General features: G+C 41.7%; 1 protein-coding gene across 9 annotated transcripts in view; it reads left to right on the forward strand.

Moving 5' to 3' along the window:
- The window catches only part of LOC124304443 (potassium voltage-gated channel protein Shal), a 44,349-nt gene that overhangs the window by 3,791 nt on the left and 22,860 nt on the right, over positions 1 to 17,698 (forward strand). For all 9 annotated transcript variants that reach the window (XR_006908193.1, XR_006908192.1, XR_006908194.1 and 6 more), the window contains exon 2: positions 16,100 to 16,262. Coding sequence is in view for 6 of the 9 variants with exons in the window: in XM_046762688.1 (XP_046618644.1) it covers positions 16,100 to 16,262 (163 nt within the window). In the remaining 3 variants the exon portion in view is untranslated. The remainder of the gene's footprint in view (positions 1 to 16,099; positions 16,263 to 17,698) is intronic.

A 17,698-nucleotide genomic window follows, 5' to 3' on the forward strand; every position in this document is an offset into this window, starting at 1 on the left:
GAGGAGAGTTTGTTGCTTTTAACTTAATCACTCGACGTTTCCACTCATGGAATTCTTTACGTGTTTCACCTCTTTTCACCGACCTTATATGACATTTTTCAAGTACTGATTGGTAGCCCCTGACGATCCGACTCTACTCGACACGGTCTCTAGTCCTTTCATCCCACACATCGCGTTTTGATACGTTTTTAGTTATTGACCTTATCGTTCTACCGGTGACCAGTTTACTCCGTCAGGATCCATTTTTGTAAAGATTTCTTTATCCCCGTTCGTTATCTCGAAGTCTCTGCTAATCTATTATTATCTTCCATGTAATCTATTTTTACCTATTGTTAACCTAGATTAGTTCACCCTTCTCCACTGGTTCTATATAGGTGTCGTATTATTTTGCCACGTTGTCTAGGCTGATTGGTGACTTTTTCTTCGATTTAAGTTTTATTCATAGATAATATACCTATAGAACTTTTGTGTACAGAACGATCCGTGCAGTTTCCGCTTGGCAAACCGGTGTTGGGTAAAATATACACTTAAATATAAGTGTCTCCGTCTGTGCACGCACTAGATGCACAAATAATAGATCGTTATACTTTCTTTTCGGTCTCTTTCGCACTTTTAAGCTCTAGACTACTCGTTCTCACGCTGCTAACGATCACTCGATAATCCCCCACACTGCTTGCAGCAAATTCCCGCAGCTAAATTGCACGACCCGAAATTGCAAACGCAGTTGCCCGGAAAATTAGCTGACGAGAATTGCCGAATGCGTTCAATCTGTGTGTACGTATCGAGACGAAAGAAATTTCGCAAACAGAGAATAACAATTAACCTTCTTTTTAGACGTTCATATCCGAGGAAACTTCGATGTTCAACTTCAAATGTTCGAAACAATTTACCCCTTCCTTCCTTGCTTCGTAGAAGAAAAGATGGATGGATAGATAGATGCTTTCATTTCGGTCTTCGAACTAGTCTCCTCCGGCTGTTATATACCGAAAAAGAAACGAAAATAGTTCAGAGATAGTTTATGCGGATAGAGAGAGGAAAAGAGAGAACCGTATGGGAATGAGCTGTAGATTCGCTGGCTTAGCCTGATTCGCCATTTGAACCGCAACCTCGGTATCTGTGCAATATATCATCCCTTATCGAAGTTAACAGTGAAGGATAAATCCCGAATCCCAGATTACCATTAAATGGGAATGTAATTTTAATAGTAGTCTGTGGCTCGTAATTACCTTTTTCGGGACGATCAATTACTCTGCCAGCTTATATCTATTACAAAGATAGTCGCGTAGAATATAACACATACTTATGCATAAGGCAAGTGTGAAAATTTGCGTGCACTCGGGGGTCTAATGGGGGTGTAAAGCATTGATCGTTGCGCGATACCTTATGCTGCAGGGATTTAAAAAAAAACTCTTGATCCTGCTTTTCTGCTAACGAAGCGTCTCTCGAGCCTCTGGGTTATTCGCTAAGTACGAAACGACAAAGGCTTCTCTTCTCGCCACAATACATTTGCGTCATTGTGCGTCGTTTCTTTATTATAAAAGAGGCGCGTAGTAATAAATGATCACTGGTGTGCGTGTACGTACATTTATGTATATGTATGTATGTATGTATGTATGTATGTGTAGATGTAAAAAGGCAGTTGTTTCATTTTGGGATTGAGATCACCTCACGTTACGGTAAGGTGAGGAATTGGAAAAGACTATTTTTGAAGACGCAAGGATAAGGAGGGGAGTAGAAAAAAAAACACAGAAAAGTAGAGGATCTCGCGTGGTTTGAAATTCGTAAGAAATCATACGACATTGAGGGAGAAAGAAAAATGATATACTTTACATCATCTCATTACAATATCTTTCTTTCACTCTCTCTTTCTCTCTCTGATTTCCTAGTTATTTTTTTTCTTTTATCCTCAAGGAGAATGTATAAGACTGTGTTATCTCTTCTTTTTTCTCACTCCCTTTTTGTAACACCGTAAAATAATGAGAGCGGAAAATGAAGAATGAAAACGGAGAATAAAAGTCACAACGAACCATGAAGAATGGTCGGTATTACATATTTTGGTGAGGGTAAGAAATGGTTTTTAATACAATTTTTTTGAGTCAGTGTCGGTCCTCAAATTATTAGTACTTTATTGGAAAAAAGAACGAAGAAATTAACGCACAACGCAAAGTGTACGATTCTTACGTTCGGCTCTTGAACTTCATCTTGAAAGTGAATAGTCGTATCTCGAGTAGTATTGGATGAGATACGACCAGAAGTTTCGTTCATAATTTGTTCAGGCAAAGCAGTTTCAAGATGTTACATCGTTGCTCGGATGTGTGCACATGCTTGACGTTCCGACTCTTGAGGATTTTATTTCCAAGATCAATATCTTGCGGAACGTATTTCGTCGCAATATAATATGATGGAGTCCTTCGCTAATATTTCTCCGTGCCCAAAGAAAGTGTATCAAAAAACGCTTCAATCATCTTCTTCCTTATAATATGCATGTAACGTTATCCCACATTTGAGACGCTCTTCCTCTCATCTCTCAAGTGCCTCTGCCGTGTACCCGGCGACAGATTTTAAAGAGCCTCTTTATCGTTTTTCCACATGTCGCACCTTTTGCTCCTACCCATAAACTGTCCTTGAAAAATCTTTGGCAATGTCGTCTCGCCGATTCCGTCTATAAAAATTGACTCAAGATGCAAGGATATTGGACATTATCAACGTTGAGCCATATATGGATTTAACTTTTCTTCCAATCTCAAGTAAAGACGTGGGATTTTCCTTGCAGCACTCGTAAAATATGGAAATGCGGCAAAATCGTGTTCTCTCCATCCATTTTACGTATACATTCGTAAATATGATTTCAGAATATGTATGTCTCGCACCGCGTGGCATAAGATATTTATAGGTCGTTGGAATATTTAAATGCGTATAACGTACGTGTTATACGCAGTACTGTCGTATACCATGTGTGATCTATACGTGGTTTTAGAATTTATTATTTCTTTTACAAAACAGGATTACGGAAGGGAAATAACAAGGGATCATCTATTTTGGTCTAATGAAATTTGAAACGTTTTGCACATTATTAAAACCTTCTCTTCGGCATTGTGTACAATATAATCACTAAGCTTTGAAAGCGGATTTCCCCACGTCACTGACGGCGTCACTTTAACCAAAGCTGGGCGCGATTATTTCTTGACGCCTCTACATTTAATAGTCGGTGAGTTTTGAATACGTTCGTTAAGAGAGATTACGGGTCTGTTTTAACGCCACGGGTCTTCCTATAGGTGAGCAAAAAAGTTGGAACGGCATCAAGTATACAGCTAGGGACCTTAGGTTTAACCAAGTATTATAATAGTAGAGAATCCTCAAAGAAAAAGAAAATGATGCAGCGGTGAAAAGAGAGAGAGAGAGAGAGAGAAAGAAAGAGAGAGTGAAAGGGAAGAGGGATGCAGAGGGCTGAGAATTGCTCTAAAACTCCGAAAGTGAACTTTTTCTGGTTATTAGAGAACCTTTCAGCGTTTCCAGTTGCTTTCAATCGTTATTCCCGCTGGGCTGTATGATATTTTACTTGACGATTGCGAGGGCTCTAGAGATACGAGATCAAAAGTAACCGTATACCTTTTGTTTTGCGGCGTTTGCTGCGGATACGTATGTATGTATGTATGTATATGTGCCTAGAATTGTTCGTTTAATCCTGGCCTCTGGGCTTTGTCGGGAGTTGTTGGATAGTTAGATATAGTAAATAATACGTGGATGCACACACATAGGTGGGCTACTCCAGAGCGCAAAACCGTAATACATAGTTAAACTTTGGCTCGAGTCCAAGCCAAACATTTGAAAGGTATCGTGGTCAGTTTTTAGATCGTCGCCAAGTAAACATTCCCTCTCCTCCCATCGTATCCAGGCTACAAATACGCGATTCCTAACGGCACACGAGCTGTCCCTTTATCAATCGAACGCCATGGAGTTAACGTTATATCCTCCCCGTCGGTAACCGTCGCCATGGGGGGAAAGAAACGAGTCCACACCTTTGGACCGTAACGCAAGCACGTTGAATGCCACTTGGAACGTTTACTCCCAACCCCTGAACGATTATTGTCCATTTTAACGGCGTACCTTAAAACCTTTACCCTTATACCCTTGCGAAGTGTGCGGCAAACGTTGAAATGTCAAGAAGTGAAAACCATGGGGATACTTCTAGCTTCAATTTCCGACCCATCATCGACAAACAATGCCCATATATCCGATTCGGTTTAGGAAGTGTATCGCGATAATATCAGCATGATGGTGATCGAGCGGAGGGTGTTTGGGGTACGTACCGTAATAACAGCCTTAGGCCGTGGAACTTTACGCTCAGCTCCGCACTTGCTACTTATTGTCAAGAGGATAAAGAGAGGATTCGCAATATACGGTACGGTTAAAAAGAGAAATGCTGGTGCTGCCAGTAACCGTTAATCGATAAGAATGTGGCGCAGTTTGCTACTGATTGCCGGACGGAACAATGGATAGTCGAGTGGCGGCGGTACCTACTTTGAATGGGATAACCGGAGGAGACGATTCCCTTCTTCCTGGAAGAAGCGCGATAATATTTTCTCATCAAGACCGTCAAAGAAAATTTCCCAGCTTCGCTCCTTTTTCATCTTATGATACTTCCATTCTGGCCCTCGACAATATCTTTACTCCTTACGTCAGCTTCCAACGTAAGTATAGAGTTTCACTCCGATCACAATGTCTTTCACCACGGATTGAGACCCCTTCTTTTTTTCTTCCTCTTCCGTCTTCTTCTTCTTCTTCTTCTTCTTCTTCTTCTTCGTGTTCGTCTTCTTCTTTCGTACTTTATAGTCCCAAGTTTACGAGCTTTCAAATGTAATGGTCTGCGCCTCCGACACTGTGCAGGTCGATCGCCATTATCCCAGAATATAGATGGGTTCATTTGATCGTGGGTTGAACGTTCGAATTGTAGAGAATCGGGCCTGTTATTTACAAGGTTTGAACGATGTGCTTGGGACATGATTTGTTATTAGACGATCCATCCACCGCGCAAGTGAGTCATTTTGGATAGAGAAGTTGGATTCTTCTTTTTGTCAACTGTTCAGAATTGGTCTCACGAGTGTTCTTTACGGTTTTACCTCTCTACGCTGTGGTAAAGTTTGCACGGAACGTTCATAATCTAAAATCTTTCCTATGCTCAGAGGAGGGTCGAAGGTATTCATGAAAAGACTCTTTCCCATCGCGTTGTATACATGTTATGGTACCAAAAAACGGGCTGGTCGACCGCTTCGTCTTCTTCGTAATCTACAAATTTGATTACCACTTTCCGTCGTAAGCCGTCACTTCCGTCAACCCGCCATCTCTCACGGTCCTCCCCTCACTCCGTTCGTTTGATTGATCGACCTTATCATTAGCTTTTCTCCGTGGTCCAACATTATAGAAACAGAGGACAGAGCGCAGTCACGAGCGTGCCAAAACTTTTGTGAGTATTTGAATGAAGGGTGAAAGGATCTTTTCTGTTCACTTTATCCGCGATATCGTCATGCCGTGAAAGAATACAGTGAATAACTCGTTAAATTCCTATTAAATCTGCCTGTACAAATATACCTATCTGGTGATATATATCTATACAAACTGCATTGAAACGTCAACTTACAAACCATGAATACATCTTCATTTCTTTTTTTACTAACATCACGCATTGTTCTCGGTTTGGTCTAGTTTCAATCCTCGATAGTCTACGGTCACGTGTCAGTGTGAATTCACTTCCGCAGCCGGCTCAGCCGGCCTTTGATGTTACAGTTGGCTAGAAAAGGAACACTGTTTCTCGATCACAAGTATGCTTGGAATGTCTATTGTGGTGATATGGAGATACGTTTGGTAGTTGTTCAAAGGGAATAGTTACGTTAGGAAAAACGAAACCAAGAAGGCATTCGCTATTGGTTCAATTAAACGCATGCGGAAGCTATTACCCATAACAAAATTTGACTGGAAACGATTTAGGGAGTGTAAAGCCACGCGTGGGGGGAATCAATGAATAAGCTCTGCTCGTCGACTGGTAAATCGCGTGCTTGTATTATAACGATGACGATTAAATTACGACTTATGATCACCGTAGTTATAATAAACAAACGTCTCGATACATTCACTTGGTTAAAAGTTTATTTGAGAAGCTCTTACGAGCATCTGCAGAGGTTCTATCGGCAGGAGATCAATTTGATTGCACTTTTGATGCCCGGTACTATTTACGCACTCGGCAGGGAAGTGTTTAGTGAGGATCTCGAGTGTATTTATAGAATTTATCATCCTTTGGAGTCTTTCTCTGCAGATACGGTTCAAAAGATGATCGGACTGTTTACTGAACATAAATCATTACCTTGTGTTATCCTTTTCAACGTTTGTACTACTTTGAAGAATTACCATCCGGATGGATCGCTTGCTGCACTGGTGAGGCTGTGTCAAAAACTGATAATAAACGCCAGGCGGTGGAGAAGCCGAAAGTGGACAAACTCTAGACAAAGAAACATGAGTGCATCGTTTCCCGATACACAGACTTCCAACTCCTGTGTACCTAAATACACTTGGAAGGGATAAGATGAGTATCGTGAAAAAATTTCGTTAATCTTTCTTTTTCATATCGTAGCGATGTATTAGCCGCAAAGTTGAAAGTCCATGCAATTAGCAGTCCACCATTTATTTTCCGGTAGTTGGCATCTGATCAGAAATTTGTTTGAGCGATAACCCGACTTCAAGTAGGTTAGACCATATCTTGAAATAAGGCAATCAGTTTTTTATGATGACTGAGATGAGTTAATTCAATGTTACGAAGCTTTGAAAAGTCAGTGTTAGTGAGGGTTTCGGCATCGATTTGGATTATACACACTTTACCGATTATTTTTAGTGACAGTCGATGGAAAAGTGTTTTTGGCATCCATTGTTCCTACTGTATTTCACCGCACTTGATGCAGAGAATAGATAATTGGTCCTGATTATGAGAATTGGGCCATTGATCGACATTATGAAAGTTAATCGAGCCATCTGGCTATTGAAAATGGTAAACATGGCTTGTAGGTACTCTCTGATCCGCCATGGTTTATATTCAATCAATCGTCTAGTTGAGGCGCGTTTTGAACTCTGACGTGTTATTTATAAGGTCTAGATCAATTGTTAAAAAGAGATAGCGGCACGGTATTAATATCCTCAATTTCTTAGTTTTAATGAAGGCAATAGAGCGGCAGCAGTGGCGGCGGGAAATTATTTCTTTTTTCAATCAAAACCAAAGCAGGTGCTAGCTGCTGGAATGATAGATCAAGCCCCTGGCATTTCGATGTATCTTTATTTATATCCAATTAGCCCAGGTGCTGCGGTTAGTGTTTGCGGTTTATATTTAGCTGTGGAATTTAAAAACCTGCGAGCTTCAAGTGGCTTCTAAGTCCACCCGATCAATACCTAGTACGCAAATATTTCCCTTGAACGAATCTGTCTTCGCTTCGTACTCCACCTTCTCGGTCTTACTGCTCTTGGCCTGCACGCGGCAGGAAATCCAATCAGGATGGAGGTTGCCGCTTCAAACATTCGCAATCACGTATTCGAAACTTTTCTCTTTTCATTCAAGTGGGTGTCAAGTTAAATGCTCTGATCATCAGGTTTTACGTAATGACAGTTATTCTAACGAATTATTTGATAGTTCTGGGCTTTTCCTCGATCAACCGTCCTTCGCGTTTCTTCTTTTTATCCAGCGCATGACCATTGGTTCCTTGACGATGAGTCGAAGGTCTTTTCAACTACGCTTCATACGGCCTTGCAGTCTATGTGTAACACAAGTGTGGCTCTGCTGCAACGTAGTCTCTGGGTCACGGTCTTACATACAAGTCTGGATACTCCTATGCTGGGAGCACACGATTGTGAGCGTTGTTCAGCAAGGGGAAGTTTCGGTTAAAGCGGGGCCACTAGTCATCGCTGCGGTTCTAATACCATGATCATGATATACATAACCTCAATAATGATTCAAACAGCGTTTGGTGACTAGTGCTGTCCTTGTCTGAACCACAATCTTTTATACGAATCCCCCGTTCGGGTCTGCCCACGCTAGTGTCGCCAACATTTGAATTTTTCCCCCTCTAAGAACGATTTCAAAAACCCCTAAAATCAAACTGAAACCCCCTATATTGATACATTGAAAAATATATCATAGGTAGGAGATGCACGTTTCTATTCTAATATCTAGATTTTGGAACTACTGTAGGCAAGTATTTTTTTAAATTATTAACGAAAACAACGAATTATTAACAACGTCGAATTAAAAAAAATTCTGTGTCAAACAACTACGGAGCTTGTCAAGTGATTGTAAACTGTTTGGGCTCCATGCGGTTCACGCCCAGATGTCGTACCTATAAAAAGATATTAAAAAAATTACAATGGCAAATCTAGTATCCATATTCTTGGGAAAAATTTCTTAATCCCCTAAAAAAAATTCTCAACATTTCCCCCCCTAAAAAACCCCAGCTCAGTTATTTTGCCCCTAAATTTAAGGGTAAGACTCCCAAGTTGGTGACACTGGTTCGCGCTACCGAAGGTATGAAGATCGCAACGAACCTACTGGCGACTTATGAACTACCAATGTGTTTTCAATAAGCGACCTATTCCTTCCGCTGGAGTTTCCAGAACTGTATGTAAGTCCGTGGTCTGGGTAACTAGACTACTAGTTTATGTGTGGATTGCTATAACAACAGCGAAAAGACCTCAAGATCGGGTCGAGTTGTTGGCGGGTCGATAAGTGGCGATGGCGCGCGATTGCTTGGTTGGCTTCCGTGCTAAATTTGCTACCGTTGGACAACAGGTGCGCGCACGAGTTGGTGGGTAGTAGTGGGTTGGTATACGAGCAGGCGGTGGTTAACGTCGAAGCCAATTCCAGCCTGAGTCTCGACGACGAGGTAGTGAATGATATTTTAACGTGAGTTCCATGGCCGCGTAGATTCCTCAATTTGATGATAGAAAAATTGGATTCTACACTGCACGTTTATGTGTATCATGTACATAGGTACGAGCAGATGAATGGAATACTAAGCGTGCCTGTTTAACGAACGACTCGTCATGTTACGCTGCTCCATATGCATGGTACGCTGTGTAGCGTAATGTGGACAATACACGTTTTTCTGAGCGAAAAATTAAATACGTGGTAGCAGGAAAAAAAATGGAAGAACAAGTAGAAGAGAATAATGCATGTGAGTTACCTGAAGCACGGAGACTGTAACTGCAAATAAATTCAATGCAGTTGGACGTGCATTTCCGAGCCTTTAGAACTGGTACCGGAATTGTCAGTGCACATACCTGTATGAGATATCTGAATTGAATATTAAACGTGGAAGACTCTCGGTCTATCGCAACAGTAACGTCCGGATAATGTTCTATTTTGCTCGACGCTATGGAGGCATGCAATGATTTAGTGTCACATTACAGTATTATATCTTTGGTCCTATTATGCAACCAAAAGGTAACGAAAGTTTTGCTGGGTCCACGAATTTTAAAAAAGATCCCCTCGCTTAAGGAGTGTCGAATTCGGTCGCGTAGCCAGGAGTTGTTCCAAAAATGTTCCGTGAATCAACTTGCAGAGAGACGGTCAGCATCTCGACGGTCGATAATCTGTCTCGGGAGTCAAGCACGTATTATATAGAAGGAATCGGCTTCAGTCTGGCCTAAATATACAAACGTGTGGCGTATCTTACCCGCGGAATAATAGATCGGACCAGCGAGAATTTGGAAAACAAAGGAAGAACGAATGATCGTAAACTAAGGCTGGTACTGAATTCTCCTACCACCGACCGTCATTTCCAGAGTCTCCGGAATTTTATACAGCATAGTTACTTAACCGTCAACATTTATTACTTAATTGTGTTTTACGACTCCCGTGTGCCTCTAAATAAATACACGTCCGACCATCTCCACGGTCTACTTTAGACTCGTGCTCCTCGGGTAAAGGTATTCACTATTCAACCGCGCCAACTTCTCTTTTACTCTATACTTTTTTACTCTGTCTCTCTCTCTCTCTAACCAAAGCTAGCCGTGATACTTTAGTGAAAATCTTCACCGAAAAGCGCCGCTTTCAATTACGTCATCCAGGATGGGTGAAACAGTTCGTGTTTTAGTAAAGTTCATTATCAATTAAAGGTAAGGTTCACCCTCCAAGTTTTCTTTATCCCGTAATTCTTGGGATTTGGGACCGAGATTTAGAACTACAGTTCTTAGGTCAAGAGATAACTTCTAAATGGAAATTTACGCCGTGGTGAACATATTTGTCAAAAAACAGAGCATCTCTTTCCATTATGCTATCTTTTTGAAAACGTTACCGTTTCGTGAGTCAGATAGTCGTAATTGATTGTTAGATTATTACGAGTATACGAGGAATAAGAGAATTGTTTAGAACAATCGTAAAAGCGCTTACGTACGATGGTTCTCAAACTTGATATTACAGATGGTAAAATGTGACAGAACGTTAGAGCTCTTCAGTGGAAGTAATCGTAGATGTTCTTCTACCGCCTTCAGAGTACAGCAGTGAAGTTTTTTGGAGTAAGCTCAACGGTATTGCTAGTAAAGTTTGACGTTATACCGATATGAAAACTGTAATTCACGATCAGTTTGGTGATCATTACTCATCTTGATATTTTCCAAAATTAATAGGACCTACTTTTACTTGTCAGAGTAGAGTTGCATGGAAAGGGAACGCATTATTCTTAGCGGTTATGAAAGCATCGTTATGGTGCAACGAAGATCGGAACAGTGGATTCCCATCTGGTGAATACGCAGACTAATCGAGAATTCGATATACACGCTGGTATATTTTTGGTCGGCGCTTGATCCTGCGTGGAGTTGTTACGTTTTTTCTTTTTGTTCTTTATCACGAAACCAGACGAGAAGTCTCGTCCGGGACAAGTTCAAGGTGTTCCCTGTCGGTGAGACGCGTGTCGCGGGATGCACAGCGTCTCTTTACGCCCGTCTGAAGACGAGAGGGCGACCCGCGTCTAAGTTCCCCGAGTATTCCTGGCACAGAGCTAAAGATAGATTTCCTGATCGGAGGCATTCGAAGCGCGGTCCGTTGCAGTTCCACTCGTCCTACCATATCGCCTCTCTCTTTATCCTATATAAACCCAGTTACTCACGCGAGTGGGTTACACGCTTTATCGAACACCAGCTATTTTTGCACCCTGACTTTTTCTCTCTCCTTCTACAAGCTTTTCTTCTTATTCTTCTTTTATGTCACAGATCCACTGCGTGCGGTACGCGACAATAAAATCCAAGGAGCTCATGCAGGCTTCTGACTAATCCACGCTCTGATAACCGGAGATACTGGCTTCGGTTCATGGCAAATCCTCTCGAACACGGGCATTACGTGCTTCTACTGTTAAATCTGTATAGCTACGAACATAGTACATATCTATGCTATTCGGGATCTACTGGCTGCAGCATTCAGAAGATATGCTAACGGCTGATCTGCATGTTATACGCAGAAGACATTCCTACAGACGTCATTTTTCTAAACATTTTCCTTTCATTCATGCCCCAAAAGCTGTGGCATTGGAATCGGGACGAAGCCTTTTCGCGTCAATGATCATAGTCCAACATAGAGTCAAAAAAAAAAAAAAGATACAGAAAAGGAGGCACTCGGACTCTGCTTTGAGAACGTGACCTGCTCATCGTTGATCTTTTTGGAAGGTGCCAAAGTTTATCCCTTTTTTCGGGACGATGGTCCCTCTTCTCAAATGGCTCTTCGTCAGTTGTAGTGGGTGTGGACAAATATTTCATCGATGGTGTGCTCGGGTCATAGTCCGAGGCTGCTACCCCCCTTAATCTCGCGGGCTTAGATGGACGCAATTGCCTTTTTTTCCCTCGTAACGTCCAGACCGTCAAAAGACCTTCGGGGGAAATCCCCGTGACACTTTGATCCATCTCTCAGACTTTGGTAAAGAAAAATGGTTAGCTGGACGTCGTCCTTCTTCGATCTTGTTCTCTGGGCATAATTCCTCCATCCTACTTTGCGTCCTGTTGCCGTATCTACCGAGGGGAAACCGCTGAAACTTGGCAGGCTGAGTGACGAATTGCGCATGGGAAAAATAATTGAACTCTATTGGTCTACCAGATTGTACCGGGGAAATATTTTCGTCTACAAGGCAGGGGAGCCAACTTACTCAAAATACCAAACTCTCCCACGTGAAGTGACGAACCGAAATTACGTTCTTACGATAAATCGTAGCAGTCGTCGATCGTCAGTCTGTTAGCAACAAACGTTTGGCTAGCCTTCCCGAATCCCTGCATCAACTATTTGATAGCTGCCTTAGCCAAAAAAGTCTAATCGCTTACATAACCTCCATAGGCTACGTTGGACAGCTGGAACCTGAGTTGGCCAGCCTGCATGAAAATCCGACAAAGCTCACGCACGCGCAATCAGATGTTCGTTGTGTTAAGTTTTACCGTATCGTCTCGGTGTAAAGCAAACACAGTTGATGAATAATTGACTAATTCGCATACTCAACGACAACGCGGTGGAAGATTTTTTTTGAACTCGTTTTTAACCTTGTTTCCAATTTCCTGCTACCCGTTCCCAACCAACTGAGCCGTAGTTTTAGTGCTCTGTTTTCTCTCTCTTTCGCTCTTCACCGACCAGGAAATTGTACCTGTTCAATTATTCAGGCGCCACCGCAGCTCGAGAAGTCGCTTTGTTTGCCGAGAAGGCCGCGCTTGTCGACGATGCTCTGCAGGTGGATATTTTACTTGGGGTAGGTCCTCCTGCTTTTTCCTCTTTATGTCGCGCGCTCTTGACTGTGCCTGTAAATGCATACGTATAAGTACATACCCTATGCATATGCGCGAGTGGTCTCTAGGTATGTAAAAGAAGAGAGAAAAGCTTTTTATTTATTCTCCAAGAGGGATAAGGAACGAGATAGAAAGTAAGGGTTGGATAAAAGAAGACGGACGAAAGCGCGTTCGTTTGTATAAAGTCTCGGTTATTTATTCTGCCTGAATTATCCCTCTCTCCTTTTTTCTACCTGCCCCCCCCCCCTCTCTTTCTCACTCACTCGGATATGTTATCACTAGCTTTCCGCTTTTCTTCGGCGTTCCGACGACCCTTGCGTGCGACGGAAATACCAGCCCAATTAGGGAATAACGGGATTTTTCGTTGCGCTTATTAATTCGTTCAACCCTTTATGATTTTTAAATTATAATAAGCGGAAATTGTGCATGATATTACCAGCATCGAGCGGCCGCAATTTTGTTTTTAAAATATGTATAACATATTTCTTTAACGATCGCTCTTTGCCACGCAAATTTTTGTCGAGGGCTGGGCGATTGAAGACTGGCTTGAATTTCCTTTAAAGAGATTCTCCAGTAGTCGTTGCCAAATTGTAGGGGGAAATTTGAGCCACGATATCGTTGACCTGAAATAAGATCGGGACGGTCGGAAGGTTGAGAGTGAAAAACGATGTCGAAACGAGTCTTGAAAAAATTTTAATACTGGCTCCTCGCTTTTCTATTTGCACTTTTTCCATGCACCTTCCACGTAAATTATGGTGTTTCAGAAAAAAATAATAAGCGGTTTTCCACCGTGGCATCCCTTAAACGTTTGTTTAGGTTCAAAGAAAGATTCTGTCAAAAGATGAGCATTTTACGTTTTGTGAAATATCGCGCTCATTCGATTTTTCTCTTCTTTACATATTTTGAATTTATGAAGATTCGGGATCAGAAATTGTTTTTTTATTGTTTACATCAATCATAACATCAATTTACGTCACAAAAAAGATCCAAAGTTGTAATCTTAAGTCTCCACTTGATGTTTGAGAAATGTATCCGACAACTTTTTCATTATTAATTCAATCTCGTAAAATAGTTGTAATCTAATATGAACTTTTAGTTTAAGAAACTAAGATTCCCGTTCAATATATCGTTATGTTATGGATCTTTGGGTTGAATATAAATTTCAGAAAAGAAGTAAGAATTGAAGTGCCACAACGCGATTCCACATGAATGCCAAAAAAAGTGTGAAAGAACATTAAAATATTAAATGTGGGATCTTCCACATAACGTAGAACGCTCATCTTTTTAAACAATCTTTCTTTTGACCCAAACAAACATTTTAGAAGGTGCCACGGTGGAAAACGACGAATAATTTTTTCCGAAACACCCTAATTTACCTTACAATGTCTTTGTACACGGCATGACTTGTCTGTCGACGATACCGAAGCGGCAAAAAACGCGATGCATAAGTCCCACCTTATCCGTGACAATATTGTTGCATATGGGAAAATCGAAACGGATATGAACCCGTACGAATCCCATGTAAAACCCAACGGGAAATCCTACCCGGAGCACCGCTTCGCGGCGCGCATGGTCGTCGGACCAGACGCTCTAAATCGATGCGGAGGGCAAATCCGGGCGAATATCGTCGTGAGACTTTCCTCCTTCTCCTCCTCTTCCTCCCCCCCCCCCCGCCCCCTTCCTGATTATTTTTCTTTCATTCTATTTTTTCCCCCCCATTTCTCGCTCTCCGCTTCTATTACCTCTTTCTCCTCTACCGTCCTCCGTGTCTATAGCTGGGCATATTTCATTCGCGACTTCCTTGATCTAAGGGAAAGACAAAGGGTACCAACTGACGGGTTTGTACTCCCGACGAATGTTTCCTGCGCATTTGAAATTTGCTAGGATCGTTCGTACACGGAATTGTACGAGCCTTATCTATTCACGGTCGCTTCGCCGTTGTCTGTGAAATAGCGCCTTGAAAACGTAACGTTATTGGATTATTGCTGAGCTGCACGAAACACCGGGGCAAAGTAGAGCTCATACGCCTCTGGTAAAGTGAATTTTATGAATAATATCTTAAAACTATACTCTAGTAGAGTACAGTACGGTAGCTAGGAATGGCGTACATGTTGGTAGAAAAATACGTACCTCAACTTTATTCCCGAAACACGCGATACTTTTGCCAACTATTCTGTCCGGGACTATATATTTTCACAGTCTTATTGTAACCCGAACAGTCGAGACTCGAGAATGTTTTTTTTTTTTTTTTCTTTTAACACATACTTCCTGCCGGAATAAATCCTGTAAAAAAATCTTTTTTTCGTTTCGCGTCGAACGGGGTTACAGAACGGAATTATGGATGATCGCAGGGGTGTGTGAATTGATTTTACCTATATTTGCTCGCTCAGAGGAGGTTGAAAAGTTGTATTCAGAAAGTTCACTTTACCCCGTTCCCACCCCCCATCGCATTACCACTTAATGCTACGGTCTACCCAATATTGATTTTCAAATATCGGTGTATCGCCTTTCAACGCATACCTATACGCCTGAATAAATAGTATATGTATAACAATATCATTGCACGATGAAATATTCAACACGTTACCGTGTACTACAGATATTGCGAAAGAATTTATTACTAACGGAAAGTCGGCTCTTTGCTGTGCAGGTGCGAATATTCTTGCGTATCGAAATGCGGAATGAAATGAATAAAAGCTTTTCCGTTTTATATTTTCTTCCTTCGAACTCTTGCGTGAAACTAAGTTTTGACACAATGGCGTGTTTTACTTTTATTTTTCGATCATAGCTACTGTAATCGGATCAGCACAGGATCAGGTCAAATCTCGACACCTTCCGCTTTACTCATTACATATACCGATGCGGTCGAATGAAGGAAACCATGCACGTACCGGATTCGCGCCATGTTCTGCTCTCTGCTGGTTGTCCAATATATTTCGGGACTCTATCCCAGGGGATAAACTGTGCGTCACGATAGTGCGGCGTACAAAGTGAATTACTAATCATTACGTGCGATATATTGTATAACGTGTCTGTAATTCTCTGTGTAAATTTCTCACTCATTCTGCATCCCAAGGATTGACGTGTATCAATCCGTGTTTCCCGCAGTGACGCGGCACTTAATAATTAAAGGATTGTGGGTGAGAGTCCGTGTCGGTTTAACGCGTGTCAATTCCCGAAGGACGCACTGCGGCCTCCCAGATAGCATCAATGATTCTAGGTGTAGAGAAAAAAAAAATGTGTCCGCATCGATCTAATAAGAAATTGTCTCATCTTTTTTTTTTTTTTTTTTGTTTCATCACTTTTTCAGGTACGGTGACATGGTACCGGAAACGATCGCTGGAAAAATCGTCGGAGGCGTGTGTTCTCTCAGCGGAGTTTTGGTCATAGCCTTGCCAGTGCCGGTTATCGTCAGCAACTTCAGTCGCATTTATCACCAGAATCAGCGTGCTGACAAGAGGAAAGCGCAGAGGGTAAGCCATTTGAATCTGGTACCTTGTAATTCGACTTCTGACCCGTAATGTATAAGCCACTTCAAAAAAGCTCAGGTCTATACCGGGAATGGATGTCAAGAAGTAGAAGGGCCAAAATATAAAAAGGTTAGAATATTGGATTTTCAAAGACGCGAAACTTTCTTCTTCAGAGAATTTAAAAATGTAGAAATTTAAAATTATATATGTTTATGAAATTCAAAGTGTAGAAAGGTGTGCAGCATGGAAAGTTAAAATACAGAATCGTCGGAATTTTAACGTCTCAGTTCTGACGATTTGATATTTTGGCTTAATTTACGATTTCACCTTTCCGTATTTCCGCGTTTTTATACTTTATACCTTTTTATATTTTGAAATTTTGTAAACTGGATTTTCGACGCTATGAGAATTCGTTATTTCTACCCTTATACCGTGTGGCCAATTCTACTTTTCGATCCCTGCCCCGAAAACTCAACGTATATGTGTTTGATTAATATAAAAAACTGTCCAAAATTTATCATCGTGATAGCAGTTAGACAATATCTTGATACGTGACCCTCGCCTTCAACAAAAAGAAAGGAGACGAAGATGAGGAAGAGAAAAAAACGAGGGAAATGAAACTTCGTGTCTCGCTTTTAAAAAATGAAGGGACTAAAACTTCGGCCCATTTCCGAGCCGTTCGGCGAATATGATCATCTCGTTTGGCAAACGGCATTGTTTGTTCGTTCTCCCCCGTAGCTCGATGATGTTTCGGCATCGTCTTTTTCGTCATACCTCGGGTGTCCGGACCGTACGCTATTTGTTTGTACGATCATGACGAGAAGCCGTTCGTCCGGATTGACCTTCAACTCTGCCAAACAGCCACCCCACACATTTTTCCATTCCCGGCGTGTGTTGCGTTGGGTTGAAAAAAACAAAAGAAACAAGAAGAAAAATGGAAGTACGAACAAACAGGCGAAGAAGATGGGGAGTATTCCGCGACACGCGAGTAATCGCCTAACCAGCCCTGGAGATATTTTTGTATATATGATACATATATATATTTAATATACATATACAGTGGTTTACTAACGGCCGAATGATCCGTCGTCTGCTACGTTGTAACGCGCATGCGCTAAAATCGACGAGCAGTTGTTTGCCAGGGCGACCAACTGTCGTGAGCGTAACCTAAAAAATTTGGATAGTTGTCACTGGCAGTTGTGCTCAACACCGAGAGCTGGTCAAAATTTTTTAGGTTGCACACATTTCGGCGATCTGTCGTCCGAATTTATGACGATTGGTTGCCCTGACAAACAGTTGCTCCTGAATTCTAGCGCATGCGCATTGCATTGCAGCGGACGACGGACCATTCGGTCGTTAGATAATCACTCTGTATATATCGTGAAAATACACAGGTATGTCTTATGTGTCGAGAGGTATATTTATCCTTTATGTACTAT

This window comes from Neodiprion virginianus, chromosome 5 (assembly GCF_021901495.1).
Source record: "Neodiprion virginianus isolate iyNeoVirg1 chromosome 5, iyNeoVirg1.1, whole genome shotgun sequence".
Taxonomy (NCBI): domain Eukaryota; kingdom Metazoa; phylum Arthropoda; class Insecta; order Hymenoptera; family Diprionidae; genus Neodiprion; species Neodiprion virginianus.